We start from the raw sequence: 20137 nt of genomic DNA on the forward strand, positions 1-20137 counted from the left end.
AGGAATCTAAGGTGGGGGCTTATATGGGAGGCAGGGTTTGAGGGTCGGCACAACATTGTGGGCCGAAGGGCCTGTACTGTGCTGTACTATTCTATGTCTTATTATTTGTCTTCACATGCTTGCCTTGACCTATTCATTCTGCTTCCCTTTCCTGTAATTTTCATCCAGTTCTTCATTAATTACCCGTCTTTCCTTTCTTGAGTTGCCCTAATACACAACTAAACTGCTGATTTGAGTGCACAATTATTTAAACATAGTTGTATAGTTTTTATTTGCAGTGTGTATTTCTGGGGGAAACAACACAATGGTGCTTTTGAAGCATTTCAGTTTACTTTTGAACACAACTTGACAACTTACAGCCAAAAGTCCAACTGGCTCTCCTTATTTTGCACAATGTGGTATATGGTTGGAAATATTCTCTCCTCTCAGAATAAAGTTGTACACTCAGTGGCCATTTTATTAGATACACCTGTACACCTTGTTAATTCAAATAATCATGTGGCACCAACTTGATGCAAAAAAGCAGGCAGGCATGGTTAAGAGTTTCGGTTGTTTGGCCAGCGAAAGATCAGAATGAGGAAGAAATGTAATCCAAGTGACAGACCATGGAATGATTGTTGGTGCAAGTGGTTTGAGTATCTCAGAAGTTTCTAATCTCCTGGGATTTTCACGCATTACAGTATCGGGATTACAGAGGATGGCACAAAAACAAAACAAAAATCTAGTGAGTTGCAGTCTGTGGGTGAAAATACCTTGTTAATGATGGTGATCAGAGGAGAATGCTAGGCTGATTCAAGCTGACAGGAAGGTGACAGTAACTCAAATAACCACGTGTTATGACAGTCGTATGAAGAAGCTCATCTCTGAATGCACAACACACTGCACCTTGAAGTGGATAAATGTGCAGACTATCTTGTAAACAGGGAGAAAATCCAGGGATCTGAGATGCAGAGGGACTTGGGAGCCCTTGTGCAGAACACCCTGAAGGTTACCTTGCAGGTTGAGTTGGTGGTGAAGAAAAGCAGGGATGTGATGCTGAGGCTTTATAAGGAACTGGTGAGGCCTCAACTTGAGTACTGTGAACAGTTTTGGGCACTTCATCTTAGAAAAGATGTGCTGGCATTGGAGAGGGTCCAGAGGAGGTTCACAAGGATGATTCCAGGAATGAAAGGATTATCTTACGAGGAATATTTGATGACTCTGGATCTGTACTCGCTGGAATTCAGAAGGATAAGGAGGGACCGCATTGAAACCTTTCGAACGTTGAAGGGCCTAGACAGAGTGGAAAGGAAGTTTCCCATGGTGGGAGAATCTAAAACAAGAGGGCACAGCATCAGGATAGAGAGGTGCCCTTTCAAAACGGAGATGTGAAGAAATTTCTTTAGCCAGAGGGTGGTGAATTTGTGGAATTTGTTACCACAAGCACTGTGAAGGCCAGGTCACTGGGCGTATTTAAGGCAGAGATGATAGGTTTTTGATTGGACATGGCATCAAAGGTTACAGGGAGAAGGCTGGGAACAGGGGTTGAGGAGGAGATAGAAAAGGATCAGCCAGGATAGAATGACGGAGCAGACTCGATGAGTCAAATAGCCAAACTTTGCTCCTATGTCTTATGGTCTTAATAATGGATGCCATCTTTTTAAGGCATCACTCCTTGAAGATGTCTTGGATGCTGGGTAGGCTAATGCCCATGATCGAGCTGACTGAGTTCACAACTTTCTGCAGCTTACTTTGATCCTGTGCAATGGGCCGCGATTAAGCTCACAGAAATGTAGGTGGATGCTCCATTAGTGCCCTGGATTACAGACTACCTGTTCAGACCGCCACAGTATGTGAGATTTCAAGCTGTGTATCAGATACTGTGGTTAGCAGCACAGGGGCAGCTCAGAGGACTGTCCTGTCCCCCTTCTTGTTCACCATTTGCACCTAGGACTTCAGATACAACTCTGTATTCAGAAATTTTCAGATGATTCGGCAGTTGTGGGCCGTATCAGCCAGGGTCAAGAGGCTGAGTACAGAAGAGTGGTGGACAACTTCGTTGAGTAATGTGGGCTGAATCACTTGCAGCTCAACATCACTAAGACAATGGAGTTCATGACAGACTTCAGGAAGGTGAAAACATCCTGCATTCCCATTTCCATCAAGGAAAAGGATGTGGAAGTCGTACAGGACTACAAATAGCTGGGAACTCACCTGAACAATAAACTGGACTGGACTAAAAATACAGGGGCTCTGTATAAGAAGGGACAGAGCCAACTGTACTTACTGAGGAGGTTCTAGTCATTTAATATCTGCAGTACTATGCTGCAAATGTTCTATGACTCAGAGGTGCCAGCTGTAGCTGTGAAAGCAGCTGACACCAAGATCGATAAGCTTGTCAGGAATGTTGATTCTATTCTGGGGATGGAACTGGATTCCCTGGTGGTTGTGTCTGAGAGGAGGTTGCTGCAGAAGCTACAGAGCATTACGGACAATCCCTCTCACCCCCTCCATGACATACTGGACAAACAGAGGAGCACTTTTCGTAACAGACTTATTCCACCCAGGTGTACCGAGATCCTTCCTCCCTGTGGCTATAAGACTCTATAACTCCTCCTTAAAGTGTAGAAGCACTTGGTTTAATTGCACATCTGTATTTTGAAGAATCAGAATCAGGTTTATTATCACCAGTATGTGTCATGAAATTTGCACTATTAATTTTTAATGCACATTTTGTATTCGTTTTGTACCTCAATGGTTACATTTTGTACTTTAAAGTATATATATTTCTGACTGAGCAACCTTGCAACAATAATTTCCCTCAGAATAAATAAAGTTTTATCTCATCTTATCTTAACAATTCAGGAACAGTTTCTTCCCCTCTAAGATCCAATTTCTAAATGGACCCATGGACATTGCTTAAAGGTTAATAATTGTTCCTGGACCTAATGTGTGGGACCTAAGGCTCCTGTATCTCCTATCCGATGGCAGGACTGAGAAGACAGCATGGGCAGGATGCTGGCGTTCTTGATGACAGATGCTGTTTTCCTGTGACAGTACTTCATGTAAATGTGCTCGATTGAGGAGAGAGCTTTGCCTGTGACGGACTGGCCTACTCAGTCCTGACGAAGGGTCTCGGCCTGAAACGTCAACTGTACCTCTTCCTAGAGATGTTGCCTGGCCTGCTGCGTTCACCAGCAACTTTGATGTGTGTTGCTTGAATTTCCAGCATCTGCAGAATTCCTGTTGTTGGCCTACTTTCTGTAGCCTTTTCCATTCCTGGGCACTCGTGGTTCTATACCAGGCCAGGATGCAACCAGTCATGAGACTCTCCACTGTGCATCCATAGAAGCCTGTCAAGGCATTAGGTGACATGTTGAATCTGCATAAATTTCTAGTAGAAGTATTGCCATGCCTTCTTATCTAAAAGAAGCAAGACAACTTGGATGAGTAACCAAACTGGCCAAGAAACAGGCATGATAGCAGACCCAGTTTGATAAAGGTGAAACAAATCTATTATGCAAAACCTGTGTGGAGAATATTTTCTCAGCAGCGCTCGTGTGACCTGAAACATGACACCTTCAACAGGTGGTGGAAGTAGATACAACGGGTGAGGCAATAGTAGATATAATAGTTGGTCAGGGTCAACCAGGGCAGTATCAGTATCAGATTTAATATCACCAGCATACGGCGTGAAATTTGTTAACTTTGTGGCAGCAGTACAATGCAATACGTAATAATACAGAAAGTAAATAAATCAATTACAGTAAGTGTATATGTATATTAAATAGTTAGATTAAAAATAGTGCAAAAACAGGAATAATAAAAAAAAGAGGTAGTATTCATGGGTTCAATGTCCATTTAGAAATCAGATGGCAGAGGGGAAGAAGCTGTTCCTGAATGGCTGAGTGTCTCCCCTCAGGCTTCGTACCTCCTTTCGAATGGTAACAATGAGAAGAAGGTCTGTCCTGAGTGATGGGGGTCCTTAATTATGGATGCCACCTTTCTGAGGAATGGCTCCTTGACAACGTCTTGCATACTACGAACAGGTAGTACCCAAAATGGAGCTGACTAATTTTACAATTTTCTGTTGCTTCTTCCGATCCTGTATGATCCGTGTAGCAGGCTCCCCCTCTCCACATAGCTGTTAAATCAGCTCAGACCGATACAGTTGAGCACCAGCACGTCACAGAAGTTGCCAGTAAATGTTTAACTCAATGTACGACTGCCTTAGGGACACCAGCTCTGGATTTTTCCTCGGTGTTTACTCCCAAAGGCTTCTGCATGAGTGTGTATAGCTGCAAGGCAGCGGAGGTTTGAGATAAGTTTTCCTACTCCTGGATGAGTTGCCAACCACAGCTGACTAACCCCATCTGCCCAAAGTAACTGATTTTAAGGCACCAGCAACCCACCTTTGCCCTTTCTCCTGTCAGTAGAAATGGTTCTGCTGGGCTTACTGGCTAAGCCACGTGTGAGACCAGGAACTGGACTTGGTTATCAGAGGCTATTTGAGACACATGTCACCAGGAGCATTTACAATACGAACTAATGATCAAAAGGAAATAAAATAATTACTGGAAAATGAGAAATTACCATGAAGAAACGATGATAACAGAACAGTGGGAGTCAGACTGAGAATAAGGTTCTTTCAAAACTAGCACAGTCACAATGGGCTGTCTGAATCAGCCAAGAAATGGTTAGTGTAACGCTTTACACCAACTCTAAGACTGGGATTCAATTCCCACTGCAGTCCCTTAGGAATTTGTACATATTCCCCATGACCACATGGGATTCTGGTTTCCTCCCACATTCCAAACTCACACCGTTTCGGGTCCATGAGTTGTGGGCATGCTATGTTGGTGCCAGAAACATGGGGAGACTTGTGGGCTGCTCAATTCAGGCATCACTGAATTGATTTGACACACATGATGCTTCTTACTGTGTTTCCATGTACATATGATAAACTAATTTTTAAGCTTTAATCAGAAATTAGCATAAGAGATAGCCAGATGAAGTAAACACAAAATACTCTGCAGATGCTGGGGTCAAAGCAACCCTCACAACACGCTGGAGGAACTCGGCTGGTCGGGCAGCATCCTTGGAAACGATCAGTCAACGTTTCAGCCCGAAATGTCAACCGATCGTTTCCACGGACGCTGCCCAACCTGCTGAGTTCCTCCAGCGTGTTGGGAGTGTAGCCAGATGAAGACAAGGAGCAACAACAAAAACTGCTAGAGGAACTCAGCAGATCAGGCAGCATCTATGGAGAGAAAATTGGCAGTTGACATTCAGAGGCTGAGATCCTTCATCGGAACACATCAAGTCCTGACGAAGCAACTCGATACAAAATGTCAACTGTTTATTGTCCTGACCTGAGATCCTCCAGCATTTTGTGTGTGTGTCTTAATCTGGATTTCCAGCATCTGTAGAATCTCTTCAGAATAAGAACCAGAATCACATTTAACATCACCAGTATATGTCATGAAATTTGTTAACTGTGCAGCAGCAATACATGATTAAATATAGAAAAAACCTGAACTACATCAGCATATTAAATAGTTAAGTTAAAATTAGTGCAAAAACTGAAGTAAATAAAAAAAGCAGTGAGATAGTATTCATGGGTTCAATGTCCATTCAGAAATCGGATGGCAGAGAAGAAAAAGCTGTTCCTGAATCGCTTAGCATGTGCCTTCAGGCTTCTGTACCTCCTTCCTGACAGTAACAGAACAATTACCAATCATTATTAAACTGTGGTAGAGAGCAGATATCAAATATCAAACCAGATCCATGGGAGACTCATCTCGTAGGCCGCTACTACCTCGGAAGAAACGCCGGAAGCGAGGGAGAAGGGCCGGCGTCCTGGTGAGGCTGAGGTGGCGTGTAAATTGACCGCCACTCCCTAGCATGCTCCTGGCTAATGTTTAGCCCCTGGACAACAAGCTTTGTGAACTGAGAGTCAGAATCTCCTATCAGTGGGAAACAAAGAAATGTAATGTTCTGTGCTTCTGGCTGATGGAGGAGATACCGGACCATGCTATCAAACCCTCTGGTTTCTCCCTGCTCCGGGCAGACAGGTGGAGAAACCTCTCTAGGAAGAGTAAAGGAGAAGGGCATGCTTCATGATCAACAATGCTCGGTGCGACCCCCAGAATGTGCATGCTCTCCAATCCTTCTGTTCCCCAGATCTGGAGTACCTGGTGCTGCTGTGCAGAGCCTACTGGCTGCCCAGTGAGTTCACGGCTGCTATCATCACAGCGGTGTACATTCCTCCACAGTCTGATACTGACCTGGCTCTCAAGGAACTGTATCATTCCATCAACACACCGGAGACTGCACACCCACAGGCTGCCTTCATCATCGTCAGTGACTTTAATCGAGCGTCGCCGACAAAAGTCTCTCCAAGGTTTTGTCAGCATGTCCAGGTGAGCACTCGTGGAGATAACACACTTGACCACTGCTACATTCCCTTCCACAACGCTTACAAAGCTCTCCTTCGCCCAGCTTTTGGAAAATCAGATCACTCTTCAATCCTGCTTTTGCCGACGTACAGGCAAAAGCTGAAACAGGAGGTGGCCGTAGCTAAAACCGTCCACTGTTGGTCCAACTAATTGGTCCCATGCTGCAGGACTGCTTTGATGACGTCGACCAGAATGTCTTCCATGATGAGGATGTCTCTGTGTTCACGGATGGAGTCACGTGCTTCATTCGGAAGTGCATTGACAATGTTGTCCCCCAGAAGTCAGTCAGGGTCTTCCCGAACCAGAAACGCTGGATCAATAGTTCTCTGCGAGCAGCACTTACTGCACGACATCGAGCTTACATTGCCAGCAATCAGCTGGAGCTCTAGAAAAGCAGCTATGTTCTCTGCAAAGCTATCAAGGCTGCGAAACAACAATACAGGGACAAGACTGAGTCAAGATTCACAACGAATAGCATAGGTGACTTGTGGTGAGGGCTGCATACCATTGCAGACTTCAAAGCCAAACGTAGTGGTGCCGCCAACATCGTGGCCCCTCTCCCAGATGAGCTCAATTGCTTTCATGCGTGGTTCAATGTTGCTAACTCTGAGCCTCCGAGGAAAGCCACTGCTATAGCCTGCAACCTGATCATCCCTGAGGCTGAGGTACGCAGATATTTCCAACGAGCGGACAGTCGCAAGGCTGCGGGACCGGACGGCATCCCAGGGCGAGTACTCAGGATGTACGCAGCACACTGGCAGGTGAGTTTACTGACATGTTTAATCTCTCCCTCTCCTAGTGTAGAGTGCCCTCCTGCTTCAAATTATCCACCATTGTCCCTGTACCAAAAAAGTCCAAGGTAACATGTCTGAACGACTGGTGTCCTGTCACACTCACCTCAATAATAAGCAAATGCTTTGAGAGGCTGGTCAAGGATTACATCTGCAGCTCGCTACCACCCAGACTGGACACCCTACAACTCGTCTACCGACACAACTGGGCCGTTGCTCCATATACCATCCTTACACATCTGGAGAGAAAGATGCTTATGCGAGAATGCTGTTCTTGGACTACAGTTCAGCATTTAACACCGTAATTCCACGCAGGCTCGACAGGAAGCTCAGAGACCTCGGCCTTGACCCTGCCTTGTGCAGCTGGATCCTGAACTTCCTGTCAGAATGTCGGCAGGTGGTAAGAGTGGGCTCCCTCACCTCCACCCCTCTGACTCTCAATACAGGAGCCCCTCAGGGCTGTGTGCTAAGTCCCCTCCTTTACTCCCTGTGTACCCATGACTGTGTCGCCACCCACAGCTCTAATCTGCTAAATAAATTTGCCAATGACACTACATTGATTGGCCTAATCTCAAACAATAATGAGCTGGCCTACAGGGAAGAAGTCATCTCTCTGACACAGTGGTGTCAAGAAAACAACCTCTCCCTCAATGTCGCAAAATCAAAGGAGCTGGCTGTGGATTACAGGAGGAACAGAGATGGGATAATTCCCATTGACATCAATGTGAGTGTAAACAGTTTTAAGTTCCTCGGCATCCACATCACCGAGGACCTCACGTGGTCTGTACATACCAGCTGTGTGGTGAAAAAGGCACAACAGCACCTCTTTCACCTCAGACGGTTGAGGAAGTTTGGTATGGGCCTCCAAATTCTAAGGATTTCCTATAGGGACACAATCCTGACTGGCTACGTCACTGTCTGGTATGGCTGGTCTGGGAACTATACCTCCCTCAATCACAGGATTCTGTAGAGAGTGGTGCGGACAGCCCAGCACATCTGTAGTTGTGAGCGTCCCATGATTCAGGACATTTACAAAGACAGGTGTGAGAAAAGGGCCTGAAGGATCATTGGGGACCCAAATCACCCCAACCACAATCTATTCCAGCTGCTACCAGCCAGGAAACGGTACCGCAGCATAAAAGCCAGGACCAACAGGCTCCGGGACAGCTTCCACCAGGCCATCAGACTGATTAACTCACGCTGAGTTGAGTGTACTCTATATTACATTCACTGTTCTATTTATTATAAATTATAATTATAAATTACTATAATTGCACATTTAGACAGAGATGTAACGTAAAGATTTTTACTCATGTTTATGAAGGATGTAAGAAATAATGCCAATTCAATTCAGACATTTGTCTGTGATGTGATGGGAAATGTCAATTCAAAAATGTCACACAAGTAGGGGAGGGACGATGTCCCCACGTCTCGGAATTTCTTTACATCCTGAGATTTGAGAAGAACACCATAAATGCAAAGATATGTCAAAAAAAAAGAAACTGATTTTAGTCAATAAGATATTGGAAATGTGTGTGCAACCTCAAGAGATTTCATTGATGTTGCCTCTTACTAGGCACAGGAACATTCTAGAGAGCCACTGTTCAGAGGGCCAAGAGTCACATAACGGCTACTGAGGATAGAGGAGAGAGACTACCTTCTCTAAAGAGCGTTATTGAATAAGGTAATTTCTAATCACTATAACTGATATTATAGTTTCCTTTTAGTCAAAGTAACAGATCCTTTGACCCATTGGATCAGTGACAATCCTCGATCACCTATTGTTGCGCGCGCACACACGCACACACACACACACACACACACGCACACACACACACACACACACAGCTGGAGGGCCTCAGCAAGTCGGGCAGCATCTATGGAGGCAAATAAACAGCCGATGTTTATTTGGGGAATAAAGGATTATGGGAAAAGGCAGGTAGGTGGAGATGAGTCCATGGCAGATCAGCCATGATCTTATTGAATGGCGGAGCAGGCTCGACGGGCCAGATGGCCGACTCCTGCTATTTCTTATGCTCTTATGTTTTCAGGCTGAGACCCTTCTTCAGGACTGGAAGAAAGGGGGCAGAAACTAGAAAATGAAGGTGGGGGGAGGGAAGGAGTACAAGCTGGAAGGTGATAGGTAGAGAAGTTAAATGGATAAAGAAGAAGGAATTCCCCTCCCGTTCCCTCTCCTTCCATTCCTCATTCTGGTTTCCCTCTTACCTCTTCTCTTCACCTGTCTATCACCGCCCCCCCCATGCCTCTCCTCCTTCCCTTCATCCCATGGTCTACTCTCCTGTATCTCCAGCCCTTTACCTTGTTCAGCTATCACTTCCCAGCTTCTTACTTCAATTCCCCACCCACCCACCTACTCTCATTTATCACCTGCCAGCTTCCCTTCCCCCAACCTCCTTATTCTGGCTTCTTCCCCAATCCTGAAGAAGGGTCTCGGCCCGAAATGTCAACGATTTATTGACGACTACATTGGTGCTGCTTCCTGCACCCATGCTGAGCTCGTCAATTTCATCGACTTTACTTCAAACTTCCACCCAGCCCTCAAATTCACTTGGCCCATCTCGGAAAATTCTCTCCCCTTTCTCGATCTCTCGGTCTCCATCTCTGGAGACAGACTGTCCACTGACATCTTCTACAAGCCCACTGACTCTCATAACTACCTCGACTATACCTCTTACCACCCTGCCACATGCAAAAATGCCATTCCCTATTCCTAGTTCCTCCGTCTCCGCCGCATCTGCTCCGAGGATGAGGCTTTCCGTTCCAGGACATCTCAAATGTCCTCTTTCTTTAAGGATCGTGGTTTCCCTTCTACCGTCATCAACAATGCCCTCACCCACATCTCCTCCATTTCCCGCACTTCAGCCCTCACCCTATCCTCCCACCAACACAACAAGGGACAGAGTTCCCCTTGTTCTCACCTACCACCCCACCAGCGTCCGGATCCAGCACATTATCCTCCGCAACTTCCGCCACCTTCAACAGGACCCCACCACTAAACACATCTTTCCCTCTCCATCCCTCTCCACTTTCCGCAGGGATCCTTCCGTCCACGACTCCCTGATCCACACGTCCCTCCCCATGGATCTCCCACCCGGCACTTATCCCTGTAAGCGTAAGTGCTGCACCTGTCCGTACACCTCCTCTCTTGCCACCATTCAGGGCCACAAACAGTCCTTCCAGGTGAAGCAACACTTCACTTGTGAGTCTGTTGGGGTCATCTATTGCATCCGGTGCTCCTGGTGCGGCCTCCTCTACATCGGTGAAACCCGACGCAGATTGGGGGACCGCTTCATCGAGCACCTCCGCTCTGTCTGTCACAACAGACAGGATCTCCCAGTAGCCACCCACTCTGCTTCACATTCCCATTCAGATAGGTCCATACATGGCCTCCTCTACTGCCATGATGAGGCTAAACTCAGGTTGGAGGAGCAACACCTCATGTATCATCGAGGTAGCCTCCAGCCCCTTGGTATGAACATAGAATTCTCCAACTTCCGCTAATTCCCCCCCTCCCTCCCCCTATCCCTATTTCACTCTGCCCTCTCCCCCAGCTGCCTATCACCTCCCTCATGGTTCCGCCTCCTTCTACTACCCATTGTGCTATCCCCTATTCCTTCTTCACCTTTCCTGCCTATCCCCTCCCCTACCCCTTAATCTTTCCCCTTACTGGTTTTTCACCTGGAACCTACCAGCCTTCTCCTTCTCACCCTTCCCCCACCTTCTTTATAGGGCCTCTGCCCCTTCCCTCTACAGTCCTGACGAAGGGTTCCGGCCCGACACGTTGACTGATCGTTTCCACGGATGCTGCCCAACCTGCCGAGTTCTTCCAGCATGTCGTGAGTGTTGCTTTGACCCCAGCATCTGCAGAGTATTTTGTGTTAACTATTTATTTCTCTACTATTGATGCTGCTTGATCTGCTGAGTTTGTGTACACTGCTTTGGATTTCCAGCATCTGCAGAATCTCTTGTGGTTACCTATTCACATCAATCTTTTCTTAATAATTGTCCCCACAGTTCCAACAACTCCCAATCACTTCCACCAGGGATTTGTCTACAGTGGGGCCCTTGCCCACCAACCTGCACAACTTTGGAAGTTGGGGGAAACGGGAGAACCAAGCACACTTACAGGGAAAACATTCCATCTCAGCACACAGACACCACCTGACTTGTGCTTATTTGCATTAATTATTTTGTAATTTATTGTAATTTTATGTTCTTACACTGTACTGCTGCCACATAACAAATTTTAGAAATTGAGTAATATCACTGGTATATGTTGTGAAATTTGTGTTTTTGCGAAAGCAGTACATGATATATTAAAAATTTACAAAAATTACAATAAATGTTAAAAAATTAAATAAGTATTGCAAAAAGAGAGCAGAAAAGATGCTGAGACTGTGTTCATGGGTTCAATGTCCATTCAGAAATCTGAGGGAGGAGGAGAAGAGGCTGTTCCTGAAACATTGAGTGTGTGCCTTCAGGCTCCTGTACCTCCTCCCTGATGCTAGCAATGAGAAGAGGGCATGCCCCGACTGGAGGGGGTCCTTAATGATGGACGCCAGCTTTTCTTTTGAAGATATCCTTGGTGCTGGGAGCCGGTGCCCATGATGGAGCTGGCTGAGTTTACAACTTTCTGCAGCTTTTTCCCACCCTGTGCGGTGGCCCCTCCACACCAGAGTACGTCAGTGATACTGAACCCAGACCATTAGAGCTGCGAGAAGTGGCTTCACCACTTGCTGCCTGTCCCTCTGTATTTCTCACTGCAGGATGTCAACATGAGACATACAGATGCCACAGTAGTTTAGCAGTTAGTGCAGCTCGGAGTGTCGGAGATCAGAACTCAATTCCAGCACCGTTCCGTAAGGAATCTCCGTACATCCTCCCTATGGAATGTGTGGCTTTTCCCCAGCTGTTCTGGTTTCCTCCCTCAGTCCAAAGAGGGAACTGTCCCGTGATTAGGTGGGGGTTAAGCGGGGTTGTGAGGCTGCAGGGGCATCACGACTCGAAGGGCCAGAAGATCCTACTCCGCGCTGTATCGCTAAGTAAAATAAATAGATACTGCCTGACCTGCTGAGTTCCTCCAACATTTTGTGTGTGTTAAAACAAACGATTTATTTTATCTGCCAGCCACTGTGTTAGGGGTTGAACAAACCTAACAGTCTGTTTGAAATCTGAACCGCCCTTTGAGGATGAGAGTCATTGAACCATCACACAGCACTGCAGCTGCAAACTCGCTCTCCGGGGCCATCTACCACCCTCCTGTAGCATCTGGCTAAGCTACATCTCCAACAGGACTTATAACATCATTTAGCACAGAAACAGGCCCTTCAGCCCTTCATGTCCAATGCTGACCATCAAGTTCTCACTTGCTCCCATCCTGGGCAATTTGAGTCCTCCTCCAGGTGTCATTGTTAACCAAATAATTCATATACCCCACCCTTACTCAGGTACTTCCACTCCTGTGGTCCCCTCCCTGCCTACCCACACCCCCCCCCACCACTCTTTCTCTTTGCAATACTGCTCTTACCACCAGCTTCCCTCAGTTTGTGCACATCCTCTCCTCCTGATATGCCTCCCACTGTGGCTGCAGCAGTCCCCCGCACTTCAGTATCCATAGGCTGAGAAAGTGGGGGGGGGGGGGGGCATTGATTGCAGGACCCTAAGGCATAGAAGGAAGACTAGGGCAGTTTTATTTAAGATTATGAGGACACTCAGTCCTCATCTATTGTCATTTAGAAATGCATGCATTAAAAAATGATACAATGTTCCTCCAGGATGATATCACAAGAAAAACACAGGACAAACCAAGACTAAAACTTACAATTGGCCCATCGGGTACAAGCCCAGAACCTTCAAATTCTCATGCTGAAGTTTTCATTCTCATTTTCATGAACCTTCCCTGGACCCTCTCCAACGTCAGCATATCCTTTCTTAGATATGGAGCCCAAACGTGTTCACAATACTTCAAGTGCGGGCTGACCGATGCCTCATAAAAGCTCAGCATTACATCCTTGCTCTTGTACTCTAGCCCCCTCAAAGTGAATGCTAACATAGTTTTGGCCTTCCTCACCGCTGACTCAACCAGCAAGTTAATGTTTTTTTGGGAATCCTGCATGAGGACTCCTCATGTTCATAATTAGTTTATTATCAAAGTACGTTATGTCACCATATACAACCCTGAGATTCATTTTCTTGCAGGCATTCACAACAGAATGAAGAAATAGAACAGAACCAATAGAATAGAATAGAAAGCAGGCTATTCTGGACTGGGTTTTGAGCAATGAGGAAGGGTTAATTAGCAATCTTGTCGTGAGAGGCCCCTTGGGTAAGAGTGACCATAATATGGTGGAATTCTTCATTAAGATGGAGAGTGACATAGTTAATTCAGAAACAAAGGTTCTGAACTTAAAGAGGGGTAACTTTGAAGGTATGGAACGTGAATTAGCTAAGATAGACTGGCAAATGACACTTAAAGGATTGACGGTGGATATGCAATGGCAAGCATTTAAAGATCGCATGGATGAACTACAACAATTGTTCATCCCAGTTTGGCAAAAGAATAAATCAAGGAAGGTAGTGCACCCGTGGCTGACAAGAGAAATTAGGGATAGTATCAATTCCAAAGAAGCAGCATACAAATTAGCTAGAGAAAGTGGCTCACCTGAGGACTGGGAGAAATTCAGAGTTCAGCAGAGGAGGACAAAGGGCTTAATTAGGAAGGGGAAAAAAGATTATGAGAGAAAACTGGCAGGGAACATAAAAACGGACTGTAAAAGCTTTTACAGATATGTAAAAAGGAAAAGACTGGTAAAGACAAATGTAGGTCCCCTGCAGACAGAAACAGGTGAATTGATTATGGGGAGCAAGGACATGGCAGACCAATTGAATAATTACTTTGGTTCTGTCTTCACTAAGGAGGACATAAATAATCTTCCAGAAATAGTAGGGGACAGAGGGTCCAGTGAGATGGAGGAACTGAGCGAAATACATGTTAGTAGGGAAGTGGTGTTAGGTAAATTGAAGAGATTGAAGGCAGATAAATCCCCAGGGCCAGATGGTCTGCATCCTAGAGTGCTTAAGGAAGTAGCCCAAGAAATAGTGGATGCATTAGTAATAATTTTTCAAAACTCGTTAGATTCTGGACTAGTTCCTGAGGATTGGAGGGTGGCTAATGTAACTCCACTTTTTAAAAAAGGAGGGAGAGAGAAACCGGGGAATTATAGACCGGTTAGCCTAACGTCGGTGGTGGGGAAACTGCTGGAGTCAGTTATCAAGGATGTGATAACAGCACATTTGGAAAGCGGTGAAATGATCGGACAAAGTCAGCATGGATTTGTGAAAGGAAAATCATGTCTGACGAATCTCATAGAATTTTTTGAGGATGTAACTAGTAGAGTGGATAGGGGAGAACCAGTGGATGTGGTATATTTGGATTTTCAAAAGGCTTTTGACAAGGTCCCACACAGGAGATTAGTGTGCAAACTTAAAGCACACAGTATTGGGGGTAAGGTATTGGTGTGGGTGGAGAATTGGTTAGCAGACAGGAAGCAAAGAGTGGGAATAAACGGGACCTTTTCAGAATGGCAGGCGGTGACTAGTGGGGTACCGCAAGGCTCAGTGCAGGGACCCCAGTTGTTTACAATATATATTTATGACTTGGATGAGGGAATTAAATGCAGCATCTCCAAGTTTGCGGATGACACGAAGCTGGGTGGCAGTGTTAGCTGTGAGGAGGATGCTAAGAGGATGCAGGGTGACTTGGATAGGTTGGGTGAGTGGGCAAATTCATGGCAGATGCAATTTAATGAGGATAAATGTGAAGTTATCCACTTTGGTGGCAAAAATAGGAAAACCGATTATTATCTGAATGGTGGCCGATTAGGAAAAGGGGAGGTGCAACGAGACCTGGGTGTCATTATACACCAGTCATTGAAAGTGGGCATGCAGGTACAGCAGGCGGTGAAAAAGGCGAATGGTATGCTGGCATTTATAGCGAGAGGATTCGAGTACAGGAGCAGGGAGGTACTACTGCAGTTGTACAAGGCCTTGGTGAGACCACACCTGGAGTATTGTGTGCAGTTTTGGTCCCCTAATCTGAGGAAGGACATCCTTGCCATAGAGGGAGTACAAAGGAGGTTCACCAGATTAATTCCTGGGATGGCAGGACTTTCATATGAAGAAAGACTGGATGAACTGGGCTTGTACTCGTTGGAATTAGAAGATTGAGGGGGGGATCTGATTGAAACGTATAAGATCCTAAAGGGATTGGACAGGCCAGATGCAGGAAGATTGTTCCCGATGTTGGGGAAGTCCAGAACAAGGGGCCACAGTTTGAGGATAGAGGGGAAGCCTTTTAGGACTGAGATTAGGAAAAACTTCTTCACACAGAGAGTGGTGAATCTGTGGAATTCTCTGCCACAAGAAACAGTTGAGGCCAGTTCATTGGCTATATTTAAGAGGGAGTTAGATATGGCCCTTGTGGCTACGGGGATCAGGGGGTATGGAGGGAAGGCTGGTGCAGTGTTCTGAGTTGGATGATCAGCCATGATCATAATAAATGGCAGTGCAGGCTCGAAGGGCCGAATGGCCTACTCCTGCACCTATTTTCTATGTTTCTATATTAATAATGACAAAGGCTGACTGACAATCAGTGTGCAAAGTCCCAAGTCTCTTTGCAGCCCTAATTTTTGAAACTTTTCCCCATTTAGAATATAGTCTACATCTTTATTCCTTCTACCAAAGTGCATGACCACACACGTCCCGACACTGTATTCCATCTGCCATTACTTTGTCCATTCTCTGAATCTGTCTGAGTCCTTTTCAGACTCTGCTTCCTCAACAGTACCTGCCCCTCCACCCGTCTTTGTATCATCTGCAAACTTGGCCACAAAGCCATCAATTCCGTCACCCAATTCATTGACATATAGCATAAAAAGCAGTCCCCTGTGGAACGGCACTAGTCACCATCAGCTCCTAGAAAAGGCTCCCTTTATTCCTACTCTTTGCCTCCTGCTAGTCAGTCAATCCTCTGTTCATGCCAGTATCTTTCCTACACCACCACCACCCCCGGTATCCGTGGGGGGAAGCCATCACAACCTCCACAGTATTTTTGCAAGGGAAGCCACGACCACCAGCCCCGTTGGTATCCCCGTAGGGAGCCGTTCCCCAGTGTCCGTGGAAGGAGCACAGCACCCAGTCTCTGGTGCCCGCGAGGGGGTAGTGCCCTCTCAGTCCCCGGTATCCGCGGGAGGAAGACCCTTCCCATGTTCTGTCCCCACGCCTGATATCCACCCCACCCCTTCTCCCCCGAAGTTCTCCCACCTCTGCTGAAAGGGCGGTCGGATGCTGTAACTGTTCTCCGCCATGGCCAGCTGCTCCGTCTCCTTGGTAACCCGCCGCATGTCCGGTCGGATTCGAGTTCCTACTTTGCGTTCCGCCCCAGAACTGAGGCTCGGATTCTGGTTCCACCCTGAGAGAGCAGACCGCTCAGAGAGGTTTTTTGGTAAAGTTTGATGGCGGTTGGCAGACCAACATAAGGTGCATTACCTCCACCTACTGAAGTGGAGTTTGGAGCAAAGAGACAGGAAGTATCCCCACTAAATCCCGCCCCCCAAGTAACCTCAGATAGTTTCAACATGTCAAATGTATTTCAGAAAGTTAAATACACACCTGAATATATGACGATCGGAACAATCAAGTATAATTATTATCCAAATGAGACGGTGTTCCTCTGGGGCCAAGGTGCAAAACATTAAAAATAGCAAGCAAACTTCAAATAGCAAGTAACATAATTCAAAATAGCGAGCCAAGAAGCATATTAACTTGGGGGGAAAAAAACATATATATGGTCCAAGACCCTGAGGGACAAAGTCCAGCAATTGATGGTTCAGTCTCTGTCTCTTGGCAATGTACAGATGCACAGACATCCCACCCTGCAAAAACTCATTTCAGGGAGGTAGCACCATCAATTTGCGGGAGACTCCCGGAACTTCCGGGAGAGGTGGGATGTCTGCAATAGGGTAGCTCCTTAGCAGCTAGCCAGCTAGTTTAAATAACATTAGCTATGTTAATGAACAAATGACACCTGTTAAACTTACCTCAACACGCTTTTTACAGTCTTAACCCACCATGGGCAATAGATAAGTCACTGTTGCAAACAGTGCAGCGGGCAACACTGTCATTATTTTTGATCCCTATTAGGCAGGGGTACACTTTAGGGTAGTCTGGGGTGACATACTTTTTATATTTTCTTTTTTTGGAACACTCTCCCATGGCGCGCTCTCTCTCTCTCTCGTGGTCCCTCTCACGCTCTCTCTCTCTCTCGCTGTCACGCTCTCTCGCTCGCTGTCAAAAAATTGATTTCTGTGATATTGTATATAACTTGCGGGCATCAGGGAGCCACTATTAATATGCGGGAGACTCCCGGAACTTCCGGGAGAGGTGAGATGTCTGGATGCATGCAATCCAACCTGTCATTCCACCAACAAGAGAAAATCTGCAGGTGCTGGAAATCCAAACAACACACACAAAATGCTGGAGGAACTCAGCAGGCCAGGCAGCATCTATGGAAAAAAAGTATAGTTGACATTTCGGGCCAAGACCCTTCAGCAGGACTGGAGAAAAAAAGATGAGGAATAGATTTTAAAGGGGGGGGGTGGGAGAGAAACACACAGTAATAGATGAAACAGAGGGGGAAGGATGAAGTAAAGGCTGGGAAGTTAATTGGTGAAAGAGATACAGGGCTGGAGAAGAGGGGAAATTTGATGGGAGAGGACAGAAGACCATGGAAGAAAGGGAAGGGGGAGGGGCATCGGAGGGAGACGATGCACAGTCAAGGAGATAAGGTGAGAGACGGAAAAGGCAATAGAGACTGGTGAAGGAGAGGGCAGGGGACAGGGCTGTTATCGGAAGTTTGAGAAATCGATGTTCATGCCATTAGGTTGAAGGTGACCCAGACAGAATATAAAGTGTTGTTCCTCCAATCTGAGCGTAGCCTCTTCACGACAGTGCAGGAGGCCATGGATGGACATATCGGAATGGGGATGAGAAACGTAGAAACATAGAAAACCTACAGCACAATACAGGCCCTTCGGCACAAAGCTGTGCCGAACATGTCCCTACGTTAGAAATTACTAGGTTTACCTATAGCCCTCTATTTTTCTAAGCTCCATGTACCTATCCAAAAGTCTCTTAAAAGACCCTTTCGTATCCGCCTCCACCACCGTCGCTGGCAGCCCATTCCACACACTCACCACTCTCTGCATAAAATACTTACCCCTGACATCTCCTCTGTACCTACTCCCAAGCACCTTAAAACTGTGTCCTCTTGTGGCAACCATTTCAGCCCTGGGGAAAAGCCTCTGACTATCCAGACGATCAAGGCCTCTCATCATCTTGTACACCTCTATCAGGTCACCTCTCATCCTCCGCCACTCCAAGGAGAAAAGGCCGAGTTCACTCAGCCTATTCTCAAAAGGCATGCTCCCCAATCCAGGCAACATCCTTGCAAATCTCCTCTGCACCCAAGTGGGGTCTGACCAGGGTCCTATAAAGCTGCAACATTACCTCTCGGCTCCTAAATTCGATTCCACGATTGATGAAGGCCAATACACTATTTGCCTTCTTAACCGCAGAGTCAACCTGCGCAGCTGCTTTGAGTGTCCTATTGACTCGGACCCCAAGATCCCTCTGATCCTCCACACTGCCAAGAGTCTTACCATTAATACTATATTCTGCTATCATATTTGGCCTACCAAAATGAACCACTTCACACTTATCTGGGTTGAACTCCATCTGCCACTTCTCAGCCCAGTTTTACATCCTATCAATGTCCCACTGTAACCTCTGACAGCCCTCCACACTATCCACAACACCCCCAACCCTTGTGTCATCAGCAAATTTACTAACCCATCCTTCCACTTCCTCATCAAGGTCATTTATAAAAAATCACAAAGAGAAGGGGTCCCGGAACAGATCCCTGAGGCACACCACTGGTCACCGACCTCCATGCAGAATATGACCTGTCTACAACCACTCTTTGTCTTCTGTGGGCAAGCCATTTCTGGTTCCACAAAGCAATATCCCCTTGGATCCCATGCCTCCTTACTTTCTCAATAAGCCTTGCATGGGGTACCTTATCAAATGCCTTGCTGAAATCCATATATTCCATCTACGGCTCTACCTTCATCAATATGTTTAGTCACATCCTCAAAAAATTCAATCAGGCTCGTAAGACACGACCTGCCTTTGACAAAGCCATGCTGACTATTCCTAATCATATTATACCTCTCTAAATGTTCATAAATCCTACCTCTCAGGATCTTCTCCATCAACTTACCAACCACTGAATTAAGACTCACTAGCCTATAATTTCTTGGGCTATCTCTACTCCCTTTCTTGAATAAAGGAAAACCATCTGCAACCCTCCAAACCTCCAGAATCTCTCCCGTCCCCAATGATGATTCAAAGATCATCGCCAGAGGCTCAGCAAACTCCTCCCTCACCTCCCACAGTAGCCTGGGGTACATCTCTTTCGGTCCCGGTGACTTATCCAACTTGATGCTTTCCAAAAGATCCAGCACATCCTCTTTCTTAATATCTACATGCTCAAGCTTTTCAGTCCGCTGCAAGTCATCACTACAATCACCAAGATCCTTTTCCATACTGAATACTGAAGTGAAGTATTCATTAAGTACCTCTGCTATTTCCTCCGGTTCCATACACACTTTCCCACTGTCACACTTGATAGGTCCTATTCTTTCACATCTTATCCTCTTGCTCTTCACATACTTGTAGAATGCCTTGGGGTTTTCCTTAATCCTGCCCACCAAAGCCTTCTCATGATCCCTTCTGCCTCTCCTAATTTCCTTTTTAAGCTCCTTCCTGTTA

At 46.2% G+C, this 20137-nt stretch overlaps 2 protein-coding genes across 3 annotated transcripts in view; one reads left to right on the forward strand and one right to left on the reverse strand.

The window, feature by feature from the left end:
* The window catches only part of LOC140195831 (dynein light chain Tctex-type protein 2B-like), a 67307-nt gene extending 50585 nt beyond the window's left edge, over nucleotides 1-16722 (reverse strand). The window contains exon 1 of one of the 2 annotated variants that reach the window (XM_072254466.1): nucleotides 16571-16677. In XM_072254466.1, the coding sequence (XP_072110567.1) occupies nucleotides 16571-16650 (80 nt within the window). In that variant the 5' untranslated portion in view covers nucleotides 16651-16677. Of the gene's footprint in view, nucleotides 1-16570 lie in introns of both variants that reach the window. The other variant, XM_072254467.1, reaches the window with a different exon arrangement.
* LOC140196969 (IgGFc-binding protein-like) overlaps nucleotides 16649-20137 on the forward strand; it is a 102970-nt gene continuing 99481 nt past the window's right edge. The window contains exon 1 of the mRNA XM_072256906.1: nucleotides 16649-16751. Within this exon, the coding sequence (XP_072113007.1) occupies nucleotides 16649-16751 (103 nt within the window). The remainder of the gene's footprint in view (nucleotides 16752-20137) is intronic.

The sequence above is a fragment of the Mobula birostris genome, chromosome 4, assembly GCF_030028105.1.
Source record: "Mobula birostris isolate sMobBir1 chromosome 4, sMobBir1.hap1, whole genome shotgun sequence".
Classification (NCBI taxonomy): domain Eukaryota; kingdom Metazoa; phylum Chordata; class Chondrichthyes; order Myliobatiformes; family Myliobatidae; genus Mobula; species Mobula birostris.